This window comes from Aplidium turbinatum, chromosome 15 (genome assembly GCF_918807975.1).
Source record: "Aplidium turbinatum chromosome 15, kaAplTurb1.1, whole genome shotgun sequence".
Taxonomy (NCBI): Eukaryota; Metazoa; Chordata; class Ascidiacea; order Aplousobranchia; family Polyclinidae; genus Aplidium; species Aplidium turbinatum.
Window position 1 is genome coordinate 15587324 of NC_137486.1, and position 23879 is coordinate 15611202.

General features: G+C 37.1%; 1 protein-coding gene across 1 annotated transcript in view; it reads left to right on the forward strand.

Annotated features, from left to right (window-relative positions):
• Positions 1-3006: 3006 nt before the first annotated feature.
• LOC145783884 (protein spinster homolog 1-like) overlaps positions 3007-23879 on the forward strand; it is a 34717-nt gene continuing 13844 nt past the window's right edge. The window contains exons 1-4 of the mRNA XM_082595640.1: positions 3007-3111; positions 10581-10868; positions 18321-18526; positions 23573-23724. Coding sequence (XP_082451766.1) covers positions 3039-3111; positions 10581-10868; positions 18321-18526; positions 23573-23724 — 719 coding nt within the window. The 5' untranslated portion in view covers positions 3007-3038. The remainder of the gene's footprint in view (positions 3112-10580; positions 10869-18320; positions 18527-23572; positions 23725-23879) is intronic.

A 23879-nucleotide genomic window follows, 5' to 3' on the forward strand; every position in this document is an offset into this window, starting at 1 on the left:
TTCCAAAATATTGAGGGGATATATCCCCGATCCTCCCTACATCGGCAGTCGGCACCCTTGTAACTTTAGTTGATTAAATCTCACCTCATCAATCGAGTGAAGCAGTCAACACTGGTTGAATAAATTTTTCAAAAATATTAGGCTACGCATGATTGGCTACGCCGCTCTGAAATAGACGTGACGCAATTCATTGTCCTAAAGTAACCTCAACTTATCCTAAATTTTATTTTTAGAGTAACAATTGGAATCAATTCATAAAAATTCTAGGGAAACTAAGACTAAATTTGATGAGACGACAGACGAGTTATTTTCACAGAATTTTGACGTTTAGAACTTATGAATGACAATTTTCGTTTTTTACCTTGATGGCCCACAGTTACCTGTACTCCATAGCCTTTGGGTGCTAGTTGTAGGTTGAGTTGGTGCCAGGCCCAGGAGTGGCCATTGTAGCTACAACCACATGGTTTTCTCACTTGTAAGGATCATCGTTATCATTGAATATAAAATTGAGTTTCCGACGATCACATAGGCCTACTCAATGAAGACAATGATACTCTGGCAGATTGAGAAGTAAGGATTTGGCAGACATACCAGAGAAAGAGTGAAAGACTGAGAACTGATAAGCTGAGGTAGCAAAGTTATCATCTCTACATTGAAAGGCTAGCATTGTAGACTATTTTCCTTGAGAAGAGCACACTGAGCAGTTTCACAAAGCATATGGTAAGCGTAATTGCAGCTAGTTTCAGTTTGAAGGGAAGTATTTTTTGTTAGTCCAGGATCATGCTGACTGATAGCAAAAGTGCAGCTGATTGAATTAGACTAAAAAGCAATTTATGGAGGCAGATCTTTGCGTCCATTTGTCACCGTCAAGGTTATACTTTTCAATAACTTACTAGATCTTGCATGTTTTTATAGAGCTTCTTATCCACATTTTATTACCATATGTTAGGCAGTCAAGTGGATGATGGACATGAGTTTTAGGCTTGTAGTAGTAGGCTACTCAGTACTAGTTTTTGTCAGAAAGTTTTTGACCACTATTGGTTGTATTTTTAACAACAGCCTATCTATGTATTGATTTTGGGTTGGATGACTTAATAATTTTACCACACCTAACAAGAAGGGTTGTGGTACAGCTGTCAATTGAATTAACGTATTTCTAGTTCATCAACTTTTGCCTGTCCAGTAGTCATGTGAAGAAGAGGGCTTAACCTTTTACCATTCTTAGAAAAATGCCAAAATGGCTGTTGTTTAATTGAAGTTTAAAACAGGGCATTTGTTTTCCAGTTGAATATTATATGTTCCATCTGATTTAGAAGATTGCATGTATATTGCATAATTGATAAAATGTAATACAGTAGAATTTGCCTATAGTGACACCTCAAGGGACCGCGGAAAAAGTGTCACCATAACCGAAGTGTCACTATAGATGAATTCTACTCAACTGTTGCGTATGCAAACGGGACTTTGCAACAGGTGTCACTATAGGCGAAGTGTCACTATAGGCAAATTCTACTGTATGTGTTTTCTCTGTGTCTCGTCAATTTAAAGAATATTGATAAACTTAAAATCCAAAAGTTAACCAAGACTTGTTCTGTGGTCCTTTCAAGTTGTTCACTAAATTTTCTTTTTTTTGTATAACACAGCTGGAGTAAACCTATGATTCCAAAACTGTGTGAGGGCATGTGTGGCAGTCATGCTGTGTTATAGGTGCATTCAGTGGCGTAGCCAAGGGGGGGGATTTGAGGGTTACAACCCCCCCTCCTTTGGCACGCATGTGACGTCACGATATTGAGAATGATGCTTTCAGTCTAAACATAGAGACTAAGCTTTATTTCCGAACAATGCCGAAGAAAACATGATCTTATTCTTTTGCTATGCCACCAGACACCACCATTTTACAGGAATATTTGTAACTACATTTTTGTTGAAAATGCTCTCAGAATGCACCAAATTCAAAGTAATTTTTCAAAAATTTTTGGGGGAGGCCCCCCAGACTGGGTCGTCAAAACCTCCCCCTTTCAAAATTCCTGGCTACGCTACTGGGTGCATTATAAAGAAATATTCTTCTCTATATGAAGGTGTTCATCGTGGTCAATTATTCGTTTATTGCCTATGAGTAATTGAGTATGTTTTAAAATTTACTTGAAGGGAGATTTTAGACTATATATATAATATATAGAAACTAAGTAGGCTACTAAGTAGTCTAGCCTGGTTTAAGCTATTTACCACAGAATTATTTGAGCTATGTACTACAGAACTATTAGATGAAATTTAAGTATCATGATGACAGATCATATCACATGTATATATTTTTATAAATTTAGACATATGTTGTTTGAGTTAAGTTAAATACAGTATTACTATTAGAGCATTTTCAGTATTGTAACCTAAATCTAATTGTTTGTTTTGTGTCAGTATTTGATAAATATTAGCATCAGCATTTGACAACTGGATTGCTTATCACAGATTCTATGAATTCATGGTTATTTTAAATTTGGTTGATAAGTTAAGACCTCTTTACACGTTCATATTTGTTCAATTCAATTGTGCTTGCCTAGGCTAGTGTGCTTTATAAACCAAAGTGCCCAGTATAGTTTCATATAGTCAATAGTCATGCTTTGTGTCTGTACTATGCTTAGCTATTTTATTTCAATGGAAATCTTTTATTACTTAGCTGCCGAAAACAGTCAATGGTCCCACTCAGTTAATTTATAAATAAAAGTGTCATAATTCAGTAACTTTTGTTCATGTGTACTGTATAAGTGATATCAGGCATTCAATCCTGATATGTTAACTGTCATTAAACATATTATACACTTTTGTCACTTTTCTGCCTGATTTAAAGGTTGAGAGATTGCTGTTTTTATCATTGGCTGCTTGTGTTTTTCGTGTTCAGAGTGTGGTTTAGTAAAAATAGTCATTGATATTTTTCTTGTATTCACACAAAAGTTTTATGGTCTTATTCAGTGTAAAAATCTTTAAATCTAAAATCTTAATTGTTTTTTCTATTAAGTTAATTAATCTTTTAAAACTTAATCATGGAAAATAGCTCAGAAAGTTCACTTTCTTCCGGTTCTAACAATGGTGATGGAGTTGTGGCCAGTTCTGAAGGTAAGATTTTACTTTCCCAATTTGTTTGTCTGTGTCCTTGTGAGTTCAGGTTCACATGGTGTTTGATCAGCTGTGTTTTTTGGACATTCTGGTTTGCAGTTTGTAAAAATGCGCTTGTTGTGACTGTTTGTGTATATTTCTAGTGATGTGAAATCGTCGTTATGATGATGAAACTTTTGCCTAGTTATTGCAGAAATAAGAAAACGTGGAACTGCGATTTTGAATATGCAGACCAAACTACAAGTGTACAATGTCCATTTGATTTCCCGCTTGCCTTTGTATGGTCATTTGTAGTGACCACGTGGACACGCGATATTTATGACGTCCATTCATGCAGAAAAACGTTTGCATGACTTTGCTCAATTTGCAAAGAACTTAATTAAAGTCACGTTTTTTTCAAGTGGTCAGCAATCTTTGCTATGACAAATGTCACCACGCTTTTGTGAATGGCTACTTTAGTTTATTGAATTAGGCTACTCTAAATGCGCAAAGTCACCTGAAAATAATTTTAGTTTCGCTTCGATGTTTTTTTTCGTCATTAACCTGTTTTTCTACATACTTGAGTGTTTAATCACTCTGAGTCTGAGCTTCTTGTTTTGACAGTGCTTCGTTTTGGATACTTTGTTTCATACATTAGCCGCTCATCAACCGTGGCTTTTCACAGGGTGTTAAAAAGCAGAATAAATCTGCATTATTGTGTGATGATTATAAAATAGATAAATGGGTTTGATGAACATGAAAGCTTTTGTTTCAAATTAGGTTGTTGCACAAATTAGTTGGTGGTATTTTTTGGGCGCACACAATAGCAAGGCAAGAGTATCGCAAACAGATCTTCTGATAGTGAAAAAATGTTCTCACGGTAAAATAACCTAATTTTGCGTTAATTCAATCGCCTATGGTAGCAAGCATTGAACGGACAATCGTAGCAACGTAATTGCTAGGCGCTTAGCAACCAAATTATTGTGCTTGGAAAGATTTCCATTCAAATCCAATTTAATTGTATGTTCGGCAAGATATAGTAGAAGAGGCATATAATTATTTACCAAAAAGTAGCAGCCTTATTGTCCGAATGATTTATGTTGACTTTCTTGTATTTCCTATTGAAAGTGAGATTATCGTGGTTGGTCAAATTCGCTGTTGAATCTGACTCTAATTTGTAGATTTCCATGATTAAAAATTTTGCTCTGTTCTTGCCTTTGTCCAGCTACCAAATCGAGTAATTTTAACGTAGTTGCAACGTTTGCAGACGTAGAATCAATATGTAAACCTATTGTGCTTGGGGGCGAATCCTTCACGTTCAAGGTAGCGGATCCCAGTCAGCAAATCAGTTTTTTTTACTTTGATTCACCGTCTACGTTTGTTTTACTTTACCAACAATTTTCAGTGTTGATGTAATGCAGTCACTTGTTCATTCAATTACGAACCATCTTGTGCTAAATATTATTGCTTTGGTAACAAAACTTCGAAGATAAACATATCCTCAAAATTTCTTCTGGTATGCTGTCAAAGTTATATGCCTTTCAATTGTCATATAGAAATTTAACTGTTGTTGAAAATGCTAGAGGAGTGTTATGTGGATATGCAGCAAAAACGCGTTCAAAGTTCAACTGATACAATACGTCCTTACATTGAAATCCTTTAGGTTTGCATTTCTTTCTCCTAAGCGGTTTTGTTTAAAATGAGTTATGATTGCTGCTGATTCATCCATGAACAAAGGATTGTTCGTTTGTGGTTTTGTACAGCACAACTTGTAAACTTGTATGTGGGCTCCGTTGGCCAAGAAAGATTTGAGTGAATGTTTTCGAAAACAAAAAGCGTTAAAATTCTTATCTTCATGTTTGGTAGTTATTTTGCCTCTAACTGATAACTTTACCTCAAATCAACAGATATTCACGAAGTTTTTTATCTTCAAATTGGTAAGCAATAACTTATATTTTACATTGTTTAGTTTTTTGACGACATCAGCAGAAAGAAAACTGCGCCATAATCTGCTCTGTAGGTTTTGCAAGGGACAAAGTGTAAAGAATTGGAAAGAGTTTAGAATCATACTAATAAGTGCAGAAAGGTTGTTAAGGTGTGTTTTCCAGCCAGCACACTTTTACATGGTTTCAACGTCTCAACAATAGTGAAATATCTAGCGACGTTGGAATGATGTGTTTTTTTTTTCTGCCGAGCTGTGAGTTTTGTCGCAGAGTTTATCCTTGATCGTTGAAGGTTGCATTAAACACGTAAAGACTATGATGAAAGCAAGATTTAGCCGGAGTTACAATTGAGATTTCGTTTGTCTATTTTACTCATGATTTTACTTCATTAGCATAATAATATATACAATTTGGCATGCAGATGTCTTCCAACACACTTCTTCGCCTGTGGAATTTTTATGGTTTTTTGTGTCACTATTCTATTGATCCATTGTTGGCCCGTCCATTTAAGCTCAAAGGGTTTTTCTACAATATAAAAGTTGAAGAGAATACTCTCAGTTTTAGGAGAAAAGTGAGTTGTTTTCAGAAATGTTGACACACACTCTTCAAATAGTAATATATTTCTAATTTTGTTTTCAAAGACCAGACGTCAATTTAAGGTTTATTCAGCTTGATTTATCTTTTTTTTATCAATGGTTTGGGCAAGAATTAAAATTACGGATTACTTACTTTTTGGTGGAGCCCTTTTCAACAATATCTTAACATGGTTTCTTAATCAAAGTGTTGGGAATGAGATGGACGACTAATCCGTGTCTGGATTTCAGATTATTACAGTCACTGTTTGCAGCTCGATTCACTTCAAACGTGAAACTTATGGTCTTGGTAGGCTACAATGTTTATTACGTATTACGATACAGGAATTATTATCATTCAACACTGAAATGGAAAGAGGGTTAACTAGAATCTATGCTAGATTGTGCAGTTTTTTTTTTGTTAGAAAATAGTCGATTCGATTTATCCAATACGCATTTGTTTTGGGTTTTTTAAGAACTCTTTTTAAATCAAATTACTGTATTTGCTGAACTTGATATTTGATCACCATCAGTTGTTTTTTATATTGTTGAAATTGTTGTGGCTAAGTTAGTTCAAGCTCTACATCACTCGCAATCACTTCAGCGTTTACCACCAATTTAATAAAACGTTTTTTGTTTGTTTGGAATTGAAATGTCAAAGACTTAGCATTTACAATAGTTTATGAATCATTTAACATTTCATAAAAAAGCTAATACGTGTAGATTTTTGTTGGCAACACTGCTTACCGCCGGCGCCACTATTCACTGGAAAATTTTGCGCCGTTGGCGAAACTGCGTTGTTATTCAAGACAATCGCAGTGAAACTGGTAGTGGTTCCTTTTGATCGTATAAAAGAATCTAGTACTTTATTGTGTACATTTGCGTTAGCTCACGTGAACATACACGACTACAAGTATCACTCGCTTGGAATGTCCACATGAGTCACATTTGATACGCTCTGCTCTAAAAGTACAAACGTAGTCACGGACTTGTTTTCAATGACTGGTTTGCTGTAAGCTTACTCGTTTTCGTCAGAGTTGCCAGTTCCTCGGTTTTCCTGCGGAACTGAGCTAGTTTTGTTTTGTAGTCGCGGTTGTTCGTTTGGTTTCGTTCCATTTTCACCAAAATATTTTCGATTTTGACTATATTTTCGCAAATTTGTCGTATTTTGAACTTGCTTCATCACTTATCATTGGGCTACTTTTCAGTAGCAATTGGGCTGGATATTTTAAAAAGTATCTGGCAAGCTAGTTTTTCACGTTTGTGAGTATGGTCTGTGTTTTCTCATCACTAGTCTGTGTTGCCACAATTTACACTCTTGAGTGCTAGACTATTTGGTGGTGATGGATTGTGGGTTCCAAAGTCTGATCAAACTCGTTTCCAGTTAACTGAACTGCAGCCTTTGATTAAGAGAAGTTTTCCATACTTGGTTCAGTCAGTCAACTTTATAGTCGAAAAATTCGGTGGGGCAAAATAGTTGAATCAAAATAAAAACGTACTGAATCTGCTTGTTATACAAAAATTCATTGGAGTTTCCTGTTTTTTTTACTTTGTTCACCTTGTTTCAAGTACAAAAAAAAATTATTCAAAAAATCTTTAAATAAATAAGTGGAAAATCTACTTAGAAATCAGAAGTAAAGTTACACCAAACTCTTAGGTTTGTGCGTAACTCGACCTTGACATGAATGCTATCTGCTAAAAATAGTCAAGTGTCATACAAGCTCTCACTAATGCAATAAAGCTTGTGAGTTTAACCCTGGTTTACCTCAGTGCTATTATTAATGTAAAATAGTTTCTCCTGTGAAGAGTGAAACCTGTCCACTGTGTGCGATTTTACGGCAATTATACATCAAAAATCTATTATCCGATTATGTACGAAAGTACAAGATGACTGTTTAGGAAGGTATTTTCGTAGCGCTAGGATTTATCTCGCACCACATGGTGACCGATAATAACCTCTTGCCTGAATGGAATAGCACGATTGTAACCTTTACGTTTACGTCTACGCGTGAGGGTTTTCCCCCATTATTGTTTTCGCGCTCCTTTCTGTTAGAATGAAATGAGGCCAATCTGCCTGAAGTCCTGTAATATTGCTAAATTTATTCTACAACAATTAACAAAGTAGGTAGTTTTTAAAAGCTTTATTAAACCATAATGAATTAGCCATTTTCAATTTTGTTTAGGGTGAATTTCTTTGCTTTCCTGTTTAATTTATTTAAACCTTGCAATGCCTGGTGTAAGCCTGAACATAGGCTACCCAAATTTTTTTTTCATTATTTTGGTATGACACACCACCGCTTCTTCAGAGGGTTTCTAATTCACTAGCTAATTTATAACCCATTACTACATCTACTGTATTTCAATCGTTCTGCAGAGTTGTCACTCATTAAATGTATCACAAGTTTTAAAAAATCTAAGAAAGCAATTGAACATAGTTTCTATAGTAGTAACTAAGTATAGCACCACATCATTGTAAAAGCCATGGTCCTGGGACAGTTGATTTCAACTTTTTTGACCAAGCCTTGGTCAGTGGTCACCAAGGTCCAAAACGCTTTAACCTCATCAGATCCACTGCAAGCATTTGTTTCCTTTATGCCACGAATTGTACAAAATTTACTGAAGTGTATTTGTGTATTTTTTCATCTTTGTTTGAATTCTATAACTCTGATCCAAAACTGGATGGATGTTAAACTTGGCTATCACATGAGATGTACAGTATATCGCTCACCAATTGCAAAGTCCATATTATGAAATGAAGTAGGCCTTAAGTTTATTGGAATAAGACTTAATCATACAGATTATTGGGATTTAAGAGGATTTATTTATCACAGATTTTCATTAATGACATATGCGCACAGCACACAATCTTGTTTGACTGCAATGCATGTTCAAGTACGATCTCACACACTAAGTACCTCTTCTGGTAATGTAAATGCTATTTCCTTATGTTGATTTATCTTTTTTGTATGGTGCAATGAAACCAAAGATTGATTGCTCTTCCGTACTCTGGGTTCAGTGGGTTGCAGCCTTTGCTTTGACGTGGTGAAATGTGGACTCTCTTCGCCAAAGGTTGGTAGACCTTATATAGAGATTTACTTGCATCCAGCTGATGACCCTCAGGAGCCTTTTTCTTTCATTTATCTATGCTGAGTCACTTAGTAAAGGACCATCTTATTCTTTTGTGCACAGTAATAAATCATGACAAGCACAAACTCCAATCAGTCCGCACAGGATAGCATCCAGCTTTTCCATCATCATACCAGGTTTATTGACACTTTCAGCTGCAGCTTTTGCACCTGGCGCCTGTTTAAAATCTGGTTCATTTGATTTTAATTTTAACTAGTGTTTAGCCAACTAAAATGCAAAGACAAAAAAGTATGAATGGTTTGCTTTGGATAGTTGTATAAATATTATGACAATCTTTTTTATATTATAATTATTTCATTTTTGTTTATTTTTAAGCAGCACTTCTAATAATAATAATGATAATAAAAGTGATAAAAATGCAAAATATGGATACCTGAACTATGCGTAATTTTCATATTTTCTGATGAGTATTGCAAGAAAAGTAAAACGTCGTTTTGGGCAGGTTTTACCATGAGCAATGTGCATGTCACATGACCCTCCTTAATCCTTATGTAAGGCGAGTTTGTGGATGAAATTCTGTTTTTGTCTTGTTTCCATAACTTTTTTGCTCATAGTTGAAGTTCGTATAGAGTGATTTTAAGAAGTAATCATTAAAACTTTATAGGCAGAATTACACTCCAAAACTTTTAGAAATTTTGTAATTTCATTGATATTGTGTTTAAAATGCTTATTACTTAGCCTAATTTTATTTTTCAACAGCAACGCAAATCAGAATCTAGCATAAAATAGAGCAGTGTCAGCATTGATGTTATGCTGTCATACATTGGATACACTGGGTTGTTAGAGTGATGATTTTTAACAGCACTGTAATGTTTTTTTGTATTGTTTTTTGCTGTATGTGCATTGCACGGGTTGAAAGTCCATGAATCACTTGATCAATCTTAAATTTAATTTTGAAAGAAAAAGTTCTATGTAGGTCAAAACAGCTGTTGTAGGTCAGCAACCAGTTAGCAAAAGCTGCCGTTTTAACGATAGCTCTGGTAACCCTGAAACGAAGTAAAAATAAACACTTCTGTTATCTAGGCTAGTGACGTTTAAGATTAGCTTAGAGGCTGTTGATTACTGAAGAAAGCATTCTGTGGAACTGTTTTGAAACGTAGAAACCGTGATTAAAGGCTGACATGTATGGTACAACTGAAAGGCTTATCATTCACAATTATCCCAGTCTGCAAATCAACCGTTTTTACATTGATTCAACGTCTGCAAATGTTTAAATTTACTTCTGGTTGAAGTTTTAATCTCTTTGTCTACCAGGCACTGCAGATTTGAGAACTGATCTTTGTGGGTCTTCTGCTCAATTGCACATACTGAGGATTGAACCTTAGTTGCTTCATCTTGTCCTTTCGTTTGCCCATGTTGTGCAAACCATGCGAGCTGGTTTAGTGAAACAAAATTTTAGATTACACTTTAGGAAAATGGCCTATAAACGCTTTCGGCTTTGGTTCATTTACCTGTTTGTTTTCACTATCACTGATAAATATTTCTGAAGTATGTTTCATCCTTACCCTTCTTTTTCCAGAATGTTCTCTTGTCGTGATTCTTCGTTTCCAACAGCATTCGTGGGTTTTCAGTAAAAACTGTTCGTTGGCTAGACGCAGTCGGTTTTGGGTTTATCTTGGGAATGTGTAATTGATTGAATGTGAGAATCTTTATTCTCCGGCTAAGAAAACCTTAATCTTACCAGTTTCTTGCAGTTTCGCAGGCTTTGCACCACTGGCGCAGGTCAGCTTTCGCTTTTTAGTAATCAGACACCGGTTTTTCCATTTCTATTTTTGCTCTATCTAGATAACAAAAACTAAAGGAAGATAATTTGATATTTTTGTTTCAGTTCTTTTGCCGAAGAAAACCCGCACGAAGCGCGCTTCGGAAGAAGGCGACGGCGACCAGGTCGTACGTACCAGGCAACGTAACTTTAGCGCGAAACGTCACTACAGCGGCGAGAAGCAAGAAGATCCCAGTCTTGACGCACTTCTACCAAGCACTGAAGCCGGGACGCAAGATTCTACCGATACGATGGCTGATTCCGATGGAATTTCTTCCAAAAGAAAGTACTTGGCCATTTTTGCTCTATTTTTCATCAACCTGCTCAATTACATGGATCGCTTCACAGTTGCAGGTGAGGAATTTTCGATGTTTTTTTTTCCTTTTTACCGTTGTGCTCTGTAGTTAAAGTTATTCACATCGTTGAATTTAATGTTTCACTTGGTTTGTAGTGGACACGTGTACTATTCACATTTTTTTTTCGTGAAATTTTTCGTATATGTGGAAAACTTTATCGTGTGATTGTGAGTTAAGTCACTGCAAGCGAGTTTGTAGGTCCAGGGTCGTTTTGATGTTGAAGACATAGTTTTGATCAATTTGAAGAAGAAGAAGAAAAGTTCTCTGAGTAGTAAAATAATAAGTTTAAATTGTAATCAGAACTTGAAATGTTACTGAACGTTGTGGTAAAATGGCTAATAATTGTCTAAAAACCTGGGAAATGCTCATATAAAAAAGACGTTCCAGCCAAAGCGTCCGGTCCTTTTTATGTTGAGCAACGTTTGCAGACGTTGAATCGATCTGAAAAAGGCCAACATTGCCAGCTGGGTTGGTAACTCATCAATCATCACCTGTACCATCTAGGTATCTGGTTTAACAACATAATAAACTTGTGCCACGTAGAAAGTTTGGAATGGATTCCTTGTGTATTATAATGCCACGTGGTATTGCCTGAATTGCCAGCTTTTTTTTCTTTTACCAGACGTGGACGTCATGCGACGCCAATTGTGTTTTTTGCCCAGACAGTCCGCACACACTCTCAATAACTCAGTGTTTTATGCAATAAATTAAACAACTCGCTGCAGCGATTAATGAGAACACACCATTAACGGCACGTCCTTTTGTCTCGTCTGGAGCCATTTTTCTTTGTGGGTTTTGTGGCATCAGCATAAAACTTGTGGGATTCTATTGAGACAACCTTGAATGTGATGATTTACACTTTTAAAAGAAGCCTCCAGCAAAGTACCGGTTGACATTGTTCAACATCACTGGGCGCTGAATTTATGTAAAATTGAAAACCCAACAAGATGATTTGCTTTTTTGATCTTGCATGTTTGTTTTAGACTTTATCATATAGTGCAGAACCAATGCTTTTTTTGTATGACGTAGTGCTGAAAACTTAAACACGTGACTGTAGAAAGAAAAACTTTCATTTATCTTTTCCATCATAGTTTATCATTATTATTATAAATTAAATTAAATAACATGATCTACTGGTGCAGCATGCCTGGTGAACAGCCTTTTTCAATTTTCAGTATTATTATAAATTTGTTTGACAGTTTTTTACTGCCGGATGCCTTTTCTGCCATTCACCCTTCACCTAGGCTTGGGATCGGCATATTTTGTCTCTTCATCAGTGTCTCCTCACTTCAGATCTGGATCCGTAATGCTGTATGATAAAGGAAAAGAGGAAGCAAAAGCAATCACTTCCTTACTGGGGTTCACAAGTGCAAGGTGACCCGTGTGTGAATGCAAAAGTTGCAGGATTGTTCATTGTTCAAGAGTAGATTGTCGAAGACAAGCTATCTACAAGGACAAGAGCAGATTGTCAACTTTTGGGAAAAGTAAAAACGCGCCATATATGGTGGACGTAACACTTCACCACAATGGTCCAATCAGCAATACTTTACGGAACTGAACTGATTTCGCTGACTAAAAGTCATGAACAAAGATTGGAAGCGGCCGAAATGAAGATGCGGCGTCTTTCCTGCGGAATAACGAGGAAGGATGCGATCAGAGACGAAGTTGTGAGGACACATATCAAAGAGGAATATGGGAAGCCTGCGGGATAAGCTTAGAGGAACACATTTGCGATAGCAAGAGCGCCTTAGAAGGAAGGAAAATGATAACGTAAGTAGGGTATTTCAACAATGGAAAGCGGGAGGAGAAATAGATGAAGACATTAAAAAGATATTTGGATCTGAGTTAGGGAGAATATTGAAGTTGTAGGTTTGCATGAAGAGGATGCACAAGATGGATCATTGTGGAAGCGGAAAATTCACACGGTGACATCGCGCAGGGATTAATATTGCCAAAAGAAGATCGTAATTCATTAAAATTTGATTTCTCTTCACCTTTTAAAAGTCAAAATAATGTTGACAAACAATAATTTGAAATTCCTCTTCATTTAATGTCTCACATTTTGCACTGTGAAGTCAGTGTTGTGAAGCTAGCACTGCGGCCATGATTCGAGTTATGAAGTTTTGAAGATATTTGCTTTTCACACCGGAACTTTGACATTTTAAATGCACCATAAAGTCGTTTTTTTACTGGCAACTCTGCATTCAAATGTTTACTTCCTGTCTTATTCACAGCGCAGTGTATGCGTGATATGAAAAAGTGGGTGGCAACCATTGCCGGTTGATATGACCTGAAGTTACCTCTGACACTCACTCAGTCTGTTATGTTGATGATAAATGTGCATATCCCTGGAACGCGCAGCAAAGGTGAACTTGGTAATTTGTATCGAAAGGAAAATGCTCAAGGAAGTGCGTAAATTATTAATCACTCACGTCTTGAAAACTGAATGAACGTCGACATATGTTCGCGGGCGCCATTTTCCCTTTGCGAACAGCTCTGGCAAGTCTGGGTTCGTCAGTAACTTCGGTTTTATTTGCTTTCTTGTGCCAGGTGTGTGGGCCTCGCATTCAACAGCCATTCACAAGCGTCGCTTAAAATAAACTGCATCCTGATGGGAAAGATGACTATTGCATGAAAATAGCAGTGATGGTTTGAAAAATCCAGAAAACTGCCACTAGATTGCACTTTTGTGCCTGCGTGTCCAAGGATAGCGGAAAAGTGACAAAGAAAACGTGACCCTTCTTCCCTGACTGTTGTGTACACTAGGAAATGCATGTTAACAACTTTGTTTGCTTCATGCTGTCATTGGCGTTATCTAAGTTACAGTGTTATGTCGCCATGTTAGTGTTATAAGCCTGGAATAGGTCTAGGCTTTGGACTGTTACGTTCTTTCTACTTAAATTGAGATTTTTTGAAAGTGTCAGTTTTTGGTTTCACTTTAAAATAGGCCAATGTCCGGTTTTGAATCCACATTCTAATTCTGCCACACTTACGTCGCAAGTTCAATTTTTTTTTCACACCAATTCACACTACGCTATGCATAAGGGTGATAAAGACCCAGTGTAATAAAATACATCTATTGATATACCCTTTGTTTGGCTTTATTAAACTGTATGCTTGTTAGACTTTTATTAGCAAAATCCGTCCTGTATACTCACGAGCCTGCCAAGAGTCTTTTATCTGTGTTTTTGATGGAAATGTTGTAGGTAGTTTCTGAAAAGTTTAGATGTTTATCGGAGTTGTTTACTTGTTTTGGCATTACTGCAGTTGCAATGTTTATCCCGTAAATAAGAAAGTAAAAGTTAGACACTTATAAACTTTATTCTTTCACTTGTGCTTCATGTACCATGTCAATACGCATTCTCTGATCGAATTTTGTTCAATACGAAATTTCAGTAGTACGGTAGCCTACTTACACAGTTACACACAGTGCTGCAGCACAGGTAACGGAAAAATAAAAAAAAGTCAATGTACATTTAAAAGATGTAACAACTGTATTGTTGCATTTACGTAGAACAACGTTCTTTTAAACAAAAAAGCCAAAACAGCTAAATTGAACAGAAATTATTGAAGCAAAAAATTAAATTAACCCAATATTTTCCAGCAACGTCTCAAGCATGAAGTCTAAAGATTATTACAATTTTAACTAGTTGAATGGCTTTGCTAAAAGGAATCCCATTATTACGGTTGAGTACATTGTATATTTTTCACGAAAGATTGGTCTAACGTTGCCTTCGTAGTACCCAGACAGCAATATCCCTCATTTTTACATTGCTGCCTGGGTAGCTTAGTTTCATTTTTCAAAATTCTGGTATTTCGTCTATTACTACCATTAAATGGTTTGATAGTCTCGTCTGGCATGAGCAAGGTAATCGTTGATATTTTAGCTTCCCTATTTTACTTCCTTTACTTTACTACTACGATTTTACCCTGCTCTATTTTACTACTACTCTACTGCTGTTCTTTATTGCGGGAATTTACATATCGGTGCTTCATCGTGCAACAATTGCGTTCATACGCGGCATCAAGCGAGCTTTGAAATTGTTTTATGTTTGCCACAAGACGGCACTAAAGAGTTGTCCCACGAATGTAGATTTTCATTTTAGCGTGGCTTCGTGTTATGACAATTTTTCGATTTAAGAGAAAAAAAACGACGGTTGTGTGTGTAATCCCTAGTTCATTGTACGCACCAAAGAAAAACAGCTATTGAACTTTTTCGGTTTTCCACTCATGCCACCGTTGCGCAAGCAGACTGCGTAGAACCGTGATATTGACTTAAGATGTAAAATGTTCAATGAGTATTGGTTGTTAAATTAACCGCGTGGCTAAGTAGTTGTTTAGATAGAGAGAGTGTCACAAGCTTGTTGAAACAGATTCTTTGTCAGTTGAGAAGCAAGCATGTGCTTTGGTGGCAGGACTAATCGTTTTTCCAAAATTTACCGTGAAGTTTCACAAATTGTCAACGATTTGCAAGAAAATAAGTTTGGCCTTCTCAAGATATTTTATTTTGCTTTTTTTAACAGTCAGACATAGATCTACTACTCTACCAGCAAATGTGTTCTTGTAGCCTATCAAAACTTACTATTTCCTTTCACAAACAACCATGTTTTTTTAATGTTACACAGCGTTTAATATTTTCGCTATTTTCAATTGGCTTTCAGTGATTTAAATCTTTGTACCGGGCACCGGCACGGTTTACGTGCGAGAGGGTTAACATTATCATCCACTCGCGCATGTTACCACTTTGGGTTTATGATTAACGCACATTGGTGTACACAGAACGAACTGTTTGTTGTTTGCTTCCGTGACCGGCTATTGTTATGACAACACCTCCAATCCCCACCGTATTGTTTGCATCAAGCAGCAATATTTTCATTTCTCACAACTTACACTTTTCTTCCTTTCAAAAAATTGCGATGGGTGCACCTTGAAAACTGCAAATTGCAATATATTTCTGTATAGCTTTGCAACCTTTACTTCATGCAGTTATGCTTTGCTGTCAGCGCTTCCCATACACGCAGCATTATTTCAACCGCGTGGTGGTGTAAGCGAGCATCTTTGCGCCCCACAAACTGCATTTGTTCTTGCAATGCTCAGCAGGAATGAAAAGTCCCTGCCGTTTTCAATGGACAATAGAGCTTTGGCGAACGACTTTATCAGTGTTGAAACCTGTTTGATATTAAAATTTGTATTTAGCTCACGTTGCTCTGTGACAAAGTAATATGAATTAGTGATAGTTCAGGTTTCCACATTAAATATGTCATTATTTCATGAAATGCAAAGTAAGTGGTTTTGTTCGCCATTGTTCATCTGATCATTGGACTTTGCTAGAGAAGTCCTTCAAATGATGCACGCGTTGCTGATTGACAAATGGAAGACTCAGCTAGTTTTAGCAATGAAGCTATGTCACATGTTGAAAACCTTGGATTTCACACAAACTTGCTGATTTTTATTGTTTGAATTCCGTAAAATATTTTCGCCTTTATGAAAGTGACCTTGTCTTCACACTGCTAGTACAGAAGCTTTATCAAATAACCCAAATACCTAGGTTTTTTAAAAATTTACATTGGTTGATGTAGTGATTTGATAATTATAATCAACGTTGTGAAAAAATATTTTGCCAGTTGGAAAAAGGTCTCCTTGTCGTGTGAAAAGCATTATTCCATGACACCACCAACGCAGCAGAAGTCAGAAATTTTTGTAAACCATAATCTTGCTTCGTTGCATTCCTCAGTTGTATATTTCAACAGTGACGTTATCGAATTTCAAAACGTGCAGCTATCCGAGTTTCGGCTCGTACTCCCTTTCCCACGTCTGCGTTTGGCTCTGCAGGTGGTTCGACCGATATGAAGACATTTTTGACTGTTTCAAACACAACATTTCAACTAAACTCGGTTCGCGAGAACTGGACTTGTGCAAATTACGCCCAGTCCATGGAATATCGATATAACATGCCTGTGATTTGGTTTACTAACTTTCATAGTGTGAAGCAGGGGTGGAATATCTTTTTATAGAAAGGCAATTCGAAACCTGGCATAAAAAAGGCAACGGGCTTGCCAAATAAAGATGCAGTTTGGATTATAATTAATGACATGATATCCTCGCGTAAATTGAGCCATTTCATCATTAGAAAAACGAAAATAATTTGTATGTAATGCAGATGCTTTTCCTGAAGTACCACAGAAATTACTTTTTTATCCGTTATACCCTGGATTGAGCTCGCTTGTGTTGTTTAAAATCGAGTTTTGTCTCACATTTTCACGAGAGCTGCTTTTTTTGACAGCTTGGTTGATTTTTCAATCAGAGGGAGCACTTTTGAAGATGACTTGTTTTGAAATGACGCATCACATTCTTACAAATTAAAGCTATCATAGTTTCGCTTATCAAACCACCCAGCAAACCAAGGTTGTCCTTGCCGGACATCGCCAGGCGTTGAAGCAATATCCAGAGCTGCTTCACTTAAACTAGGTGAAGAACTTTGACACATGCCAGGCTTGTTTGTCTAGCATTTCAATATTGTAGTCCCTTCCAGACTTCAGCCAATTCAAGAAGATTATCTGTGCAGTTGTCGGCTCACAAAGTATTATCAAATGATTTTCTAACTGTTTTCAATATACAACACAAATCTTTTCTGATGCTTTGACCAGTTGTCGAGATTACTTGTTCATCTTTTGAATGCTAAAGCGTGCTTTTAATCGAAGAGTTTACAAGCAAGAGACGGGTGGATAATGTAATGATTTCTGAAGTCAGTTGTGGAATGCGGCTTTGAGCTAATCTATATGTTCAAGTATTTCGATCATTTGTGCTTCAGATTATCTTCTGCATGTCAGAAGATCATCCCAGCCAACAAAATCTGCTTGTTTCAACGTCTAGTAGCGTTGTTATTTTTTCCATTGATTCAACGTTGGTAGATGTCGAAACGATGTAAAATGACAACTTCACTTGTTGAGCTGGAGAACAATATAAAGCCTCTTTCTTTCAGGACTGTGTTTATTTTTTCCGATCTGAACGCTTGGAAACTTTACATTTTTTATTTTCTAAACAGCTCACGATAATTTTCTCTTTTCCTTGATGTAACCAGCCATGATGTAAGCTACTGTGTTTTGACCGATATCTTATGAGGCGCTGTGCTATGCTACAAATCACTTTTGTATAAACACAGGGGTACTACAAATCACTAGGGTACAAACACACTTTTGTGTTCTACCCTAGAGCTTCACAAATTATGGGTTGCGACCCTATTTGGGACCGCAAATCGTAAGTTTAGGGTCGCAAATCAAATTAAAAGTGAGCCTACAGTGGGTAGTTTACACTGTAAACTGTCCACTGAAGGATTGCATAGGAAAATATTTTCTGAAATGGGGTCGCTCAATATGATAACTTGAAAAGCCCTGCTCTACCCTATACGTTAAACAACCGCTAACGCATTTTAACTTACCGTTTCCCGCAGGAGTTCTACTACCTATCAAAGAATACTTTGGTGTGAACAACGCGTCTGCCGGACTGCTCCAGACGGTTTTCATCATCAGCTACATGGTAGTTGCCCCATTGTTCGGATACCTTGGCGATCGTTACAATAGGAAGCTTGTCATTGTCGGTGGAATGTTCGTATGGTCTGGATCTACTCTGTTGGCTTCTTTCATAACCGATAAATCGGTAAGTAGCATACAAACTGTACAATGTGTAGTTGTGTACATTTTATTGGTATGCTGACTAATGAGTTTGCTGAAATTAATTATTTGTGAAGATTATTGCTTGATTGCCTCTAACGCAATGGAAGACGTAAATCAATTCAGTTCATAAAGTGACACATTTTCAGGGGGAGGTTGGAAGTAAATGTTTAGGTTGCATTGCGATTCAAGTAATTTTGTTGTTGGCTAAAAAACGAAAGCATAACGCAGTAGAGGTTTTGTTACCAATTAAGATTTTTTAGTGTAGAATTTCGTTTTCCCAAAATTAAAATTGGTTTCGAACACTCCTAGTCCATTACCAAAAGTCTTTCAGCAGATTTTCTATTGCCAAATGCTGAAAAAATTAAGATTTTTTTTCTGATTTTGAAAGGTATAAAGTATTTTGATAAAGTTCAGCTGTACTTTGAATTGAACACATGTCTTAAATTGCAAGCACCTTTATAAATAAGTGTTGACTGGCCGATCCACGTAAGAAGTTTAGAAATGGTCTTGGTTGAAACAAAGCAGAGATAATGTCAGAACAACTGTACACAGGCGAATACTTTCGCTAATCTGTGCTAGACTGATGTCATTATGAAGGCATACTCATAAAAATGCTTTTCTACAAGCATTACAAAATTATGACCGTACTATGCTAAACCGGAACCCAGTTTGCAAAAGTCGTTATTGTTTTTAAGCGACGTTGAAACAATGTAAAAGTAAAAAGTTTTGCCAGCCGGAAAACTTTTCAAATCTTCATTAATATCAATCAGCTTGGCATCCAATTTATCAGTTTTAACTTGCTGTATTCTCTTGTTCGGATTATTTGACGTTTCACTCAGCTTCTATTTGAAGATTTACTTTTATTTTCGTTCAACATTTTGTCTAAGACTTGCTTCGAGTGATGTTGTTGCCAGTGGCGGCTCGTCCATAGAAACTGCAAAACTGCAGCACCCCCTGCACATTTCAGTATTTTATTTTTTTTATTAATTTAACGTTTTTTTTTCGTGTTCTCTATAGATCCTACCGACTGGAAGTTTCATAATTTCTGGGTTTTAAAAAATATGATGACTTTTTAAGTTTTGTATTTGGCAGCTCTGAACTGCAAGCCCTGCAGTTGCGATCTTATAAAAGAAGAACAAATAGAAATTGTGACGTCATATTTTGGCTGAGGTTGCTTCAAATCCCACAATTTCGAACTGCAAATTTTGCAGTTGCTGGTCACGTGGTCAGGCTAGCTACTGTTGCAAAATGCAAATACTGTTGTTTTCAAGCACGATATTAGGTGGCTGCGACTGATGCTGTTACATGGTTAGACTAATGTGCTTTGCTTTCTGCACAAAAAGATAAAGCTTAGACTAGGTTTTCATTAGTGTTGTTAAATTAAATTAAAAAAAAGCTCTACCAATAAATTTTTGTAGTTACCAAACCTGGTGGATTTTTTATAAACTAAATGTAACCTAGGTTCATTGTTAACTTACGATAATAAGTTAAGGCCAAAGGTCACATGCTAAAACAGCCTATTTAAACTTGATGAACATCAGGAAATTAAGTGCTCAAATAGCCTCAGAATTCATAAAATACCACTAAAATAAGGTAAAATTTTATGGGGGTCATGTCCCTAGACCCCTTGGCATCGCGCCTTTGGCGCTCGCTCTTTCACGTATAGGCTACTTCCGGTTGCAGCACCCCCTGCTATAAATACCACGAGCCGCCACTGGTTGTTGCAACGACGTAAAGCCAATTCGTAGCTCACTGACAAGCGCAAGCCAAGTTTTCATCCGTTGTCTGTAAAAGATGCAAAAACGCCCGCATTGATATTCGATGTTTACTCCCGTACTCAGTTTAATTGTCGAAAGTCCAACTATCGGTTCGGTCTTCACCTAGTCAATCTTTGCATTGATATAACGTCAGAAGACGCAGTCAAAAAGGACTGATATCAAAAAGAGCTGACAATCGCTGACCACCTGCATGACTTGTGCAACTCATTCCACCTATGATAAATGAGTGGTTTAGATTTAGAAGAACATTTTCTTTAAGAAGTCCCTCATTTGTTGTTCACTTGGGCGTGGTCTTTTAAGTGCTTCAAGTGCTGATTTGAGATGCTGTTGCAAATGAAAGACTTTTTAGTTTCTGCTTAATCGTGAAGATGTCCTGTATTACTTCATCTTAAGTTTGGACTTTGCATTTTGATATTTGCATGCGCAATGCAAACATGCTATGTCTCAATCATAGCAGCTGTGATCACGTGAAAAACTTATTTATAGCCTAATGTTTTAGGCTACTGTAATTAAAGCTGAATCCACATTTGGGCAGTTGAAAATGATTCAGCAGTTTAGATATCTTACGGATCTGTATGCCGGATTGCCGGTGAATGGAAAATAGGTTCACAAGAATGTGTGTTGTGTAGACGTTGAATCAATGTAAAAGAGTGTATTTTTTTAGTCGGATTGGTCGATTGAACGCATTCATGTTTAAAATACTTATTTGTTGATATTAAGTGACAGTTTTAATATGTTGAGAAGGAGCGATCTTCCTGGCGTCAGCACTACCTTGCTACTCACTATAGAACAGCGAGCATTGCGTTTCGCTAACCATACCGGTGTGGGTCTGCTACTATTCGGTGAGTTCCTAACATCTAACCCCTAACTCCTAACCCCTAACCCTAAAACGGCAATGATAATTAGGCTGCGGTACCCGATAATTTAAAAAAAAAATTGAAAAAAATCACCGAATAGAGATCGGACTCACCGAAACGGGCCATTTCGTACCGGTGTAGCCTCCACACTCGCCATCAAGACTTTTCCAAAAACATGTGTTCTCGGCAGTCGAGTGTAGCAAGAATTGACAGCGATTGACACGTTTTTCGCCCATAATATGTTGTAGAAGACTGGAATTATCAACATGGATGTTTAGCCCAAACATCCACGTTCAAACTAATTATTCTTCTTTATTGTTTTTTTTACTGGGAGCTAGTGAAGATTAAGCTGTTGCTTGCTCCGAGCGTTTCAAATTAATCTTTGCAAGGCTTCATCAATCGTGCTCACTGCATAGTTTCTCAACTTTGCATAGCTCAACAATGATGTAACCGTCAATTTTTCACATAAAAACAAACTGTTTTTCTATGATCAGATGTCAAAATACCTTAAATCAACGTGAAAACAGCACCATCTACTGTAGCTGTGTCGTCTCCTCTAATTTATTGCTTTTCGTTTTCGCTTTTTCGTACCAATTTTGACGTTGGTGAGTGACGTGAGGCAAGCTGGCAGATAATTGCGAAATATCTCACTACTTCGCTGCTTGCCTTTGCGATAATTGATGAAAAAGGACTTTTTCTAGCAGCAAGCGCATCTATTGTTTTCAAACGCGATAACGCAAATGTTCGAACAATTGCTCATTGGCCCGGTTGTCATAAGCCTTGTGACTGTGTTTGTATGAGTAATTTATTATGATTCAGGCAATTAAAATATGAAATTGTTTCAGCATGTATTTTTTTTCTATTGTAACCCGCACTTTGGTTCGCTGATTTAAAGCGACATGTTGTGCTTCGAGGCCTTCATTGTTCAGCTGGTTGCTCACATGTCTTTAGCCAGGTAGCTCTGGAGTTAGACCAACTGGTTAGACACATTGTGTTTGAAATCGTTTGAGTGATGCAAAAAAGTGAGTCAAGTGTTGTTGATTATTTTTATTATTGGGTAAATGTGTATTGGCAAAGTTTGCATGTAAACCAACATTGTTAAACTATTTTGATTAAGAATGCTTTGAAGCATGCAGCTTAGCTGCTAACAATTTTTCTTCACATATTGGGTGCGGCAATGTAACGTTAGTAGCCTAATGTATTTGCGCATCAAAATCAACGTTCGACCGGGTACCACTGCATTTTAATAACTTGCCTACAATATTCTGCCAACAAAATTTGGATTCATTGCAATTCGTTTACAGTTCAGGAAGCAAAATCATAAACCAATGTTCAATGTGTAACGGTATGGCCAAAATGATCGTAAGTTTACACTGCGATTTTGGTCGACAGCCAACCGCGGACGACGTGTTTCACCTCACTAACATAGCAATTTCTTATTTTCGTTGTGTTTGTTCCAGTAGAAAAGTTGTGTTATCTCGACCACCAAAAGTATGTTTTACGGATGCTGTTAAAAAATTTTGACAGGTGGCACAGATTTACAGTTTCCGCCTCTTCTTTACGTTTACTTGGTAATAGACGTTATAAATTTTACACCATACCGATTTAGTTTATATTGAGTAGAAGTTTGGCAGCTTGGTTTGAGACCATCCAGCTAGCAAATCATTCTTTTTTACATTGATTCGACGCCTGTAGACGTTTAATTAACCTACAAATGAACGGGTTTGCTGGCTGGGATAGTCGGTATAGTTGTGTGTGATGTTTGGTATGAGTAAGTAAGTGGCTTCGTAATGCCTTCCGGGCGAAGAAAGTGCTTGAAATGTTGCAAATGGTCTTTTACGTTTTTCATCGGTCAGAATTGAAGTAGCCACACTTGATGGGCAGCAAGTGAAGATACTCAGTTTCTCAAATACAGTACATCTATGAAGGAAACTGTAATGCTAGAAACTGCGGGCTTTATTAGGGGTGCAGGGTCTCAACAAAACTTTGCGACCGCATTTCAGGGGCCCTCACCTGATCCTGGACGCGCCCTTTTTTTACCAAAGTTGTCTCTTGAGCACTTTGTTTCAGCTCCACTTGAATTCTAGCTCCAAGAGTTCATCCTTTTACTATCACAAAGATATTAACTTGCACTGCTTTGAGATGCCACTAGCTTAGTCTTACTAGTGAAGAGAATCAGATTTTGGTTTCGTCACCCAAAACACGCAGACCCTCATTGTTTTATAGACTGAAGTTGGTGCGATCGTTGATGAAGTGATCTGCGGTCTGCTCGGAGAAACACATTGAATTTTCCCGACTGATTTTTCAAATCTCACTTTTTCGCTTCTATGTTTTGATTAGTGAGCCCATAATTTGGCGTTATTCGTTTTCTATTAATCTGACGTTTCTTTGCAGCACTTCTACTATTTCTTGGCCTTACGGGGGCTGGTGGGGATAGGGGAAGCTTCATACTCCACCATCGCTCCTACCATCATCGCTGATCTCTTCGCGAAGTCTCAGAGAACGAGGATGCTCTCGGTTTTCTTTTTTGCGATTCCAGTTGGGAGGTGAGTTGCCGACTATATTTGCGTTTTATGAAGCAAAAACTATCCTGCATCATACTATTATATTTATTTTTCAAAACTACCCAGCTCAAGGATTGTGCTCAGTTTGATGTTTGACAGCCTATGTTTCACAGTGTAAAAATAGACTGAGTAGAGTA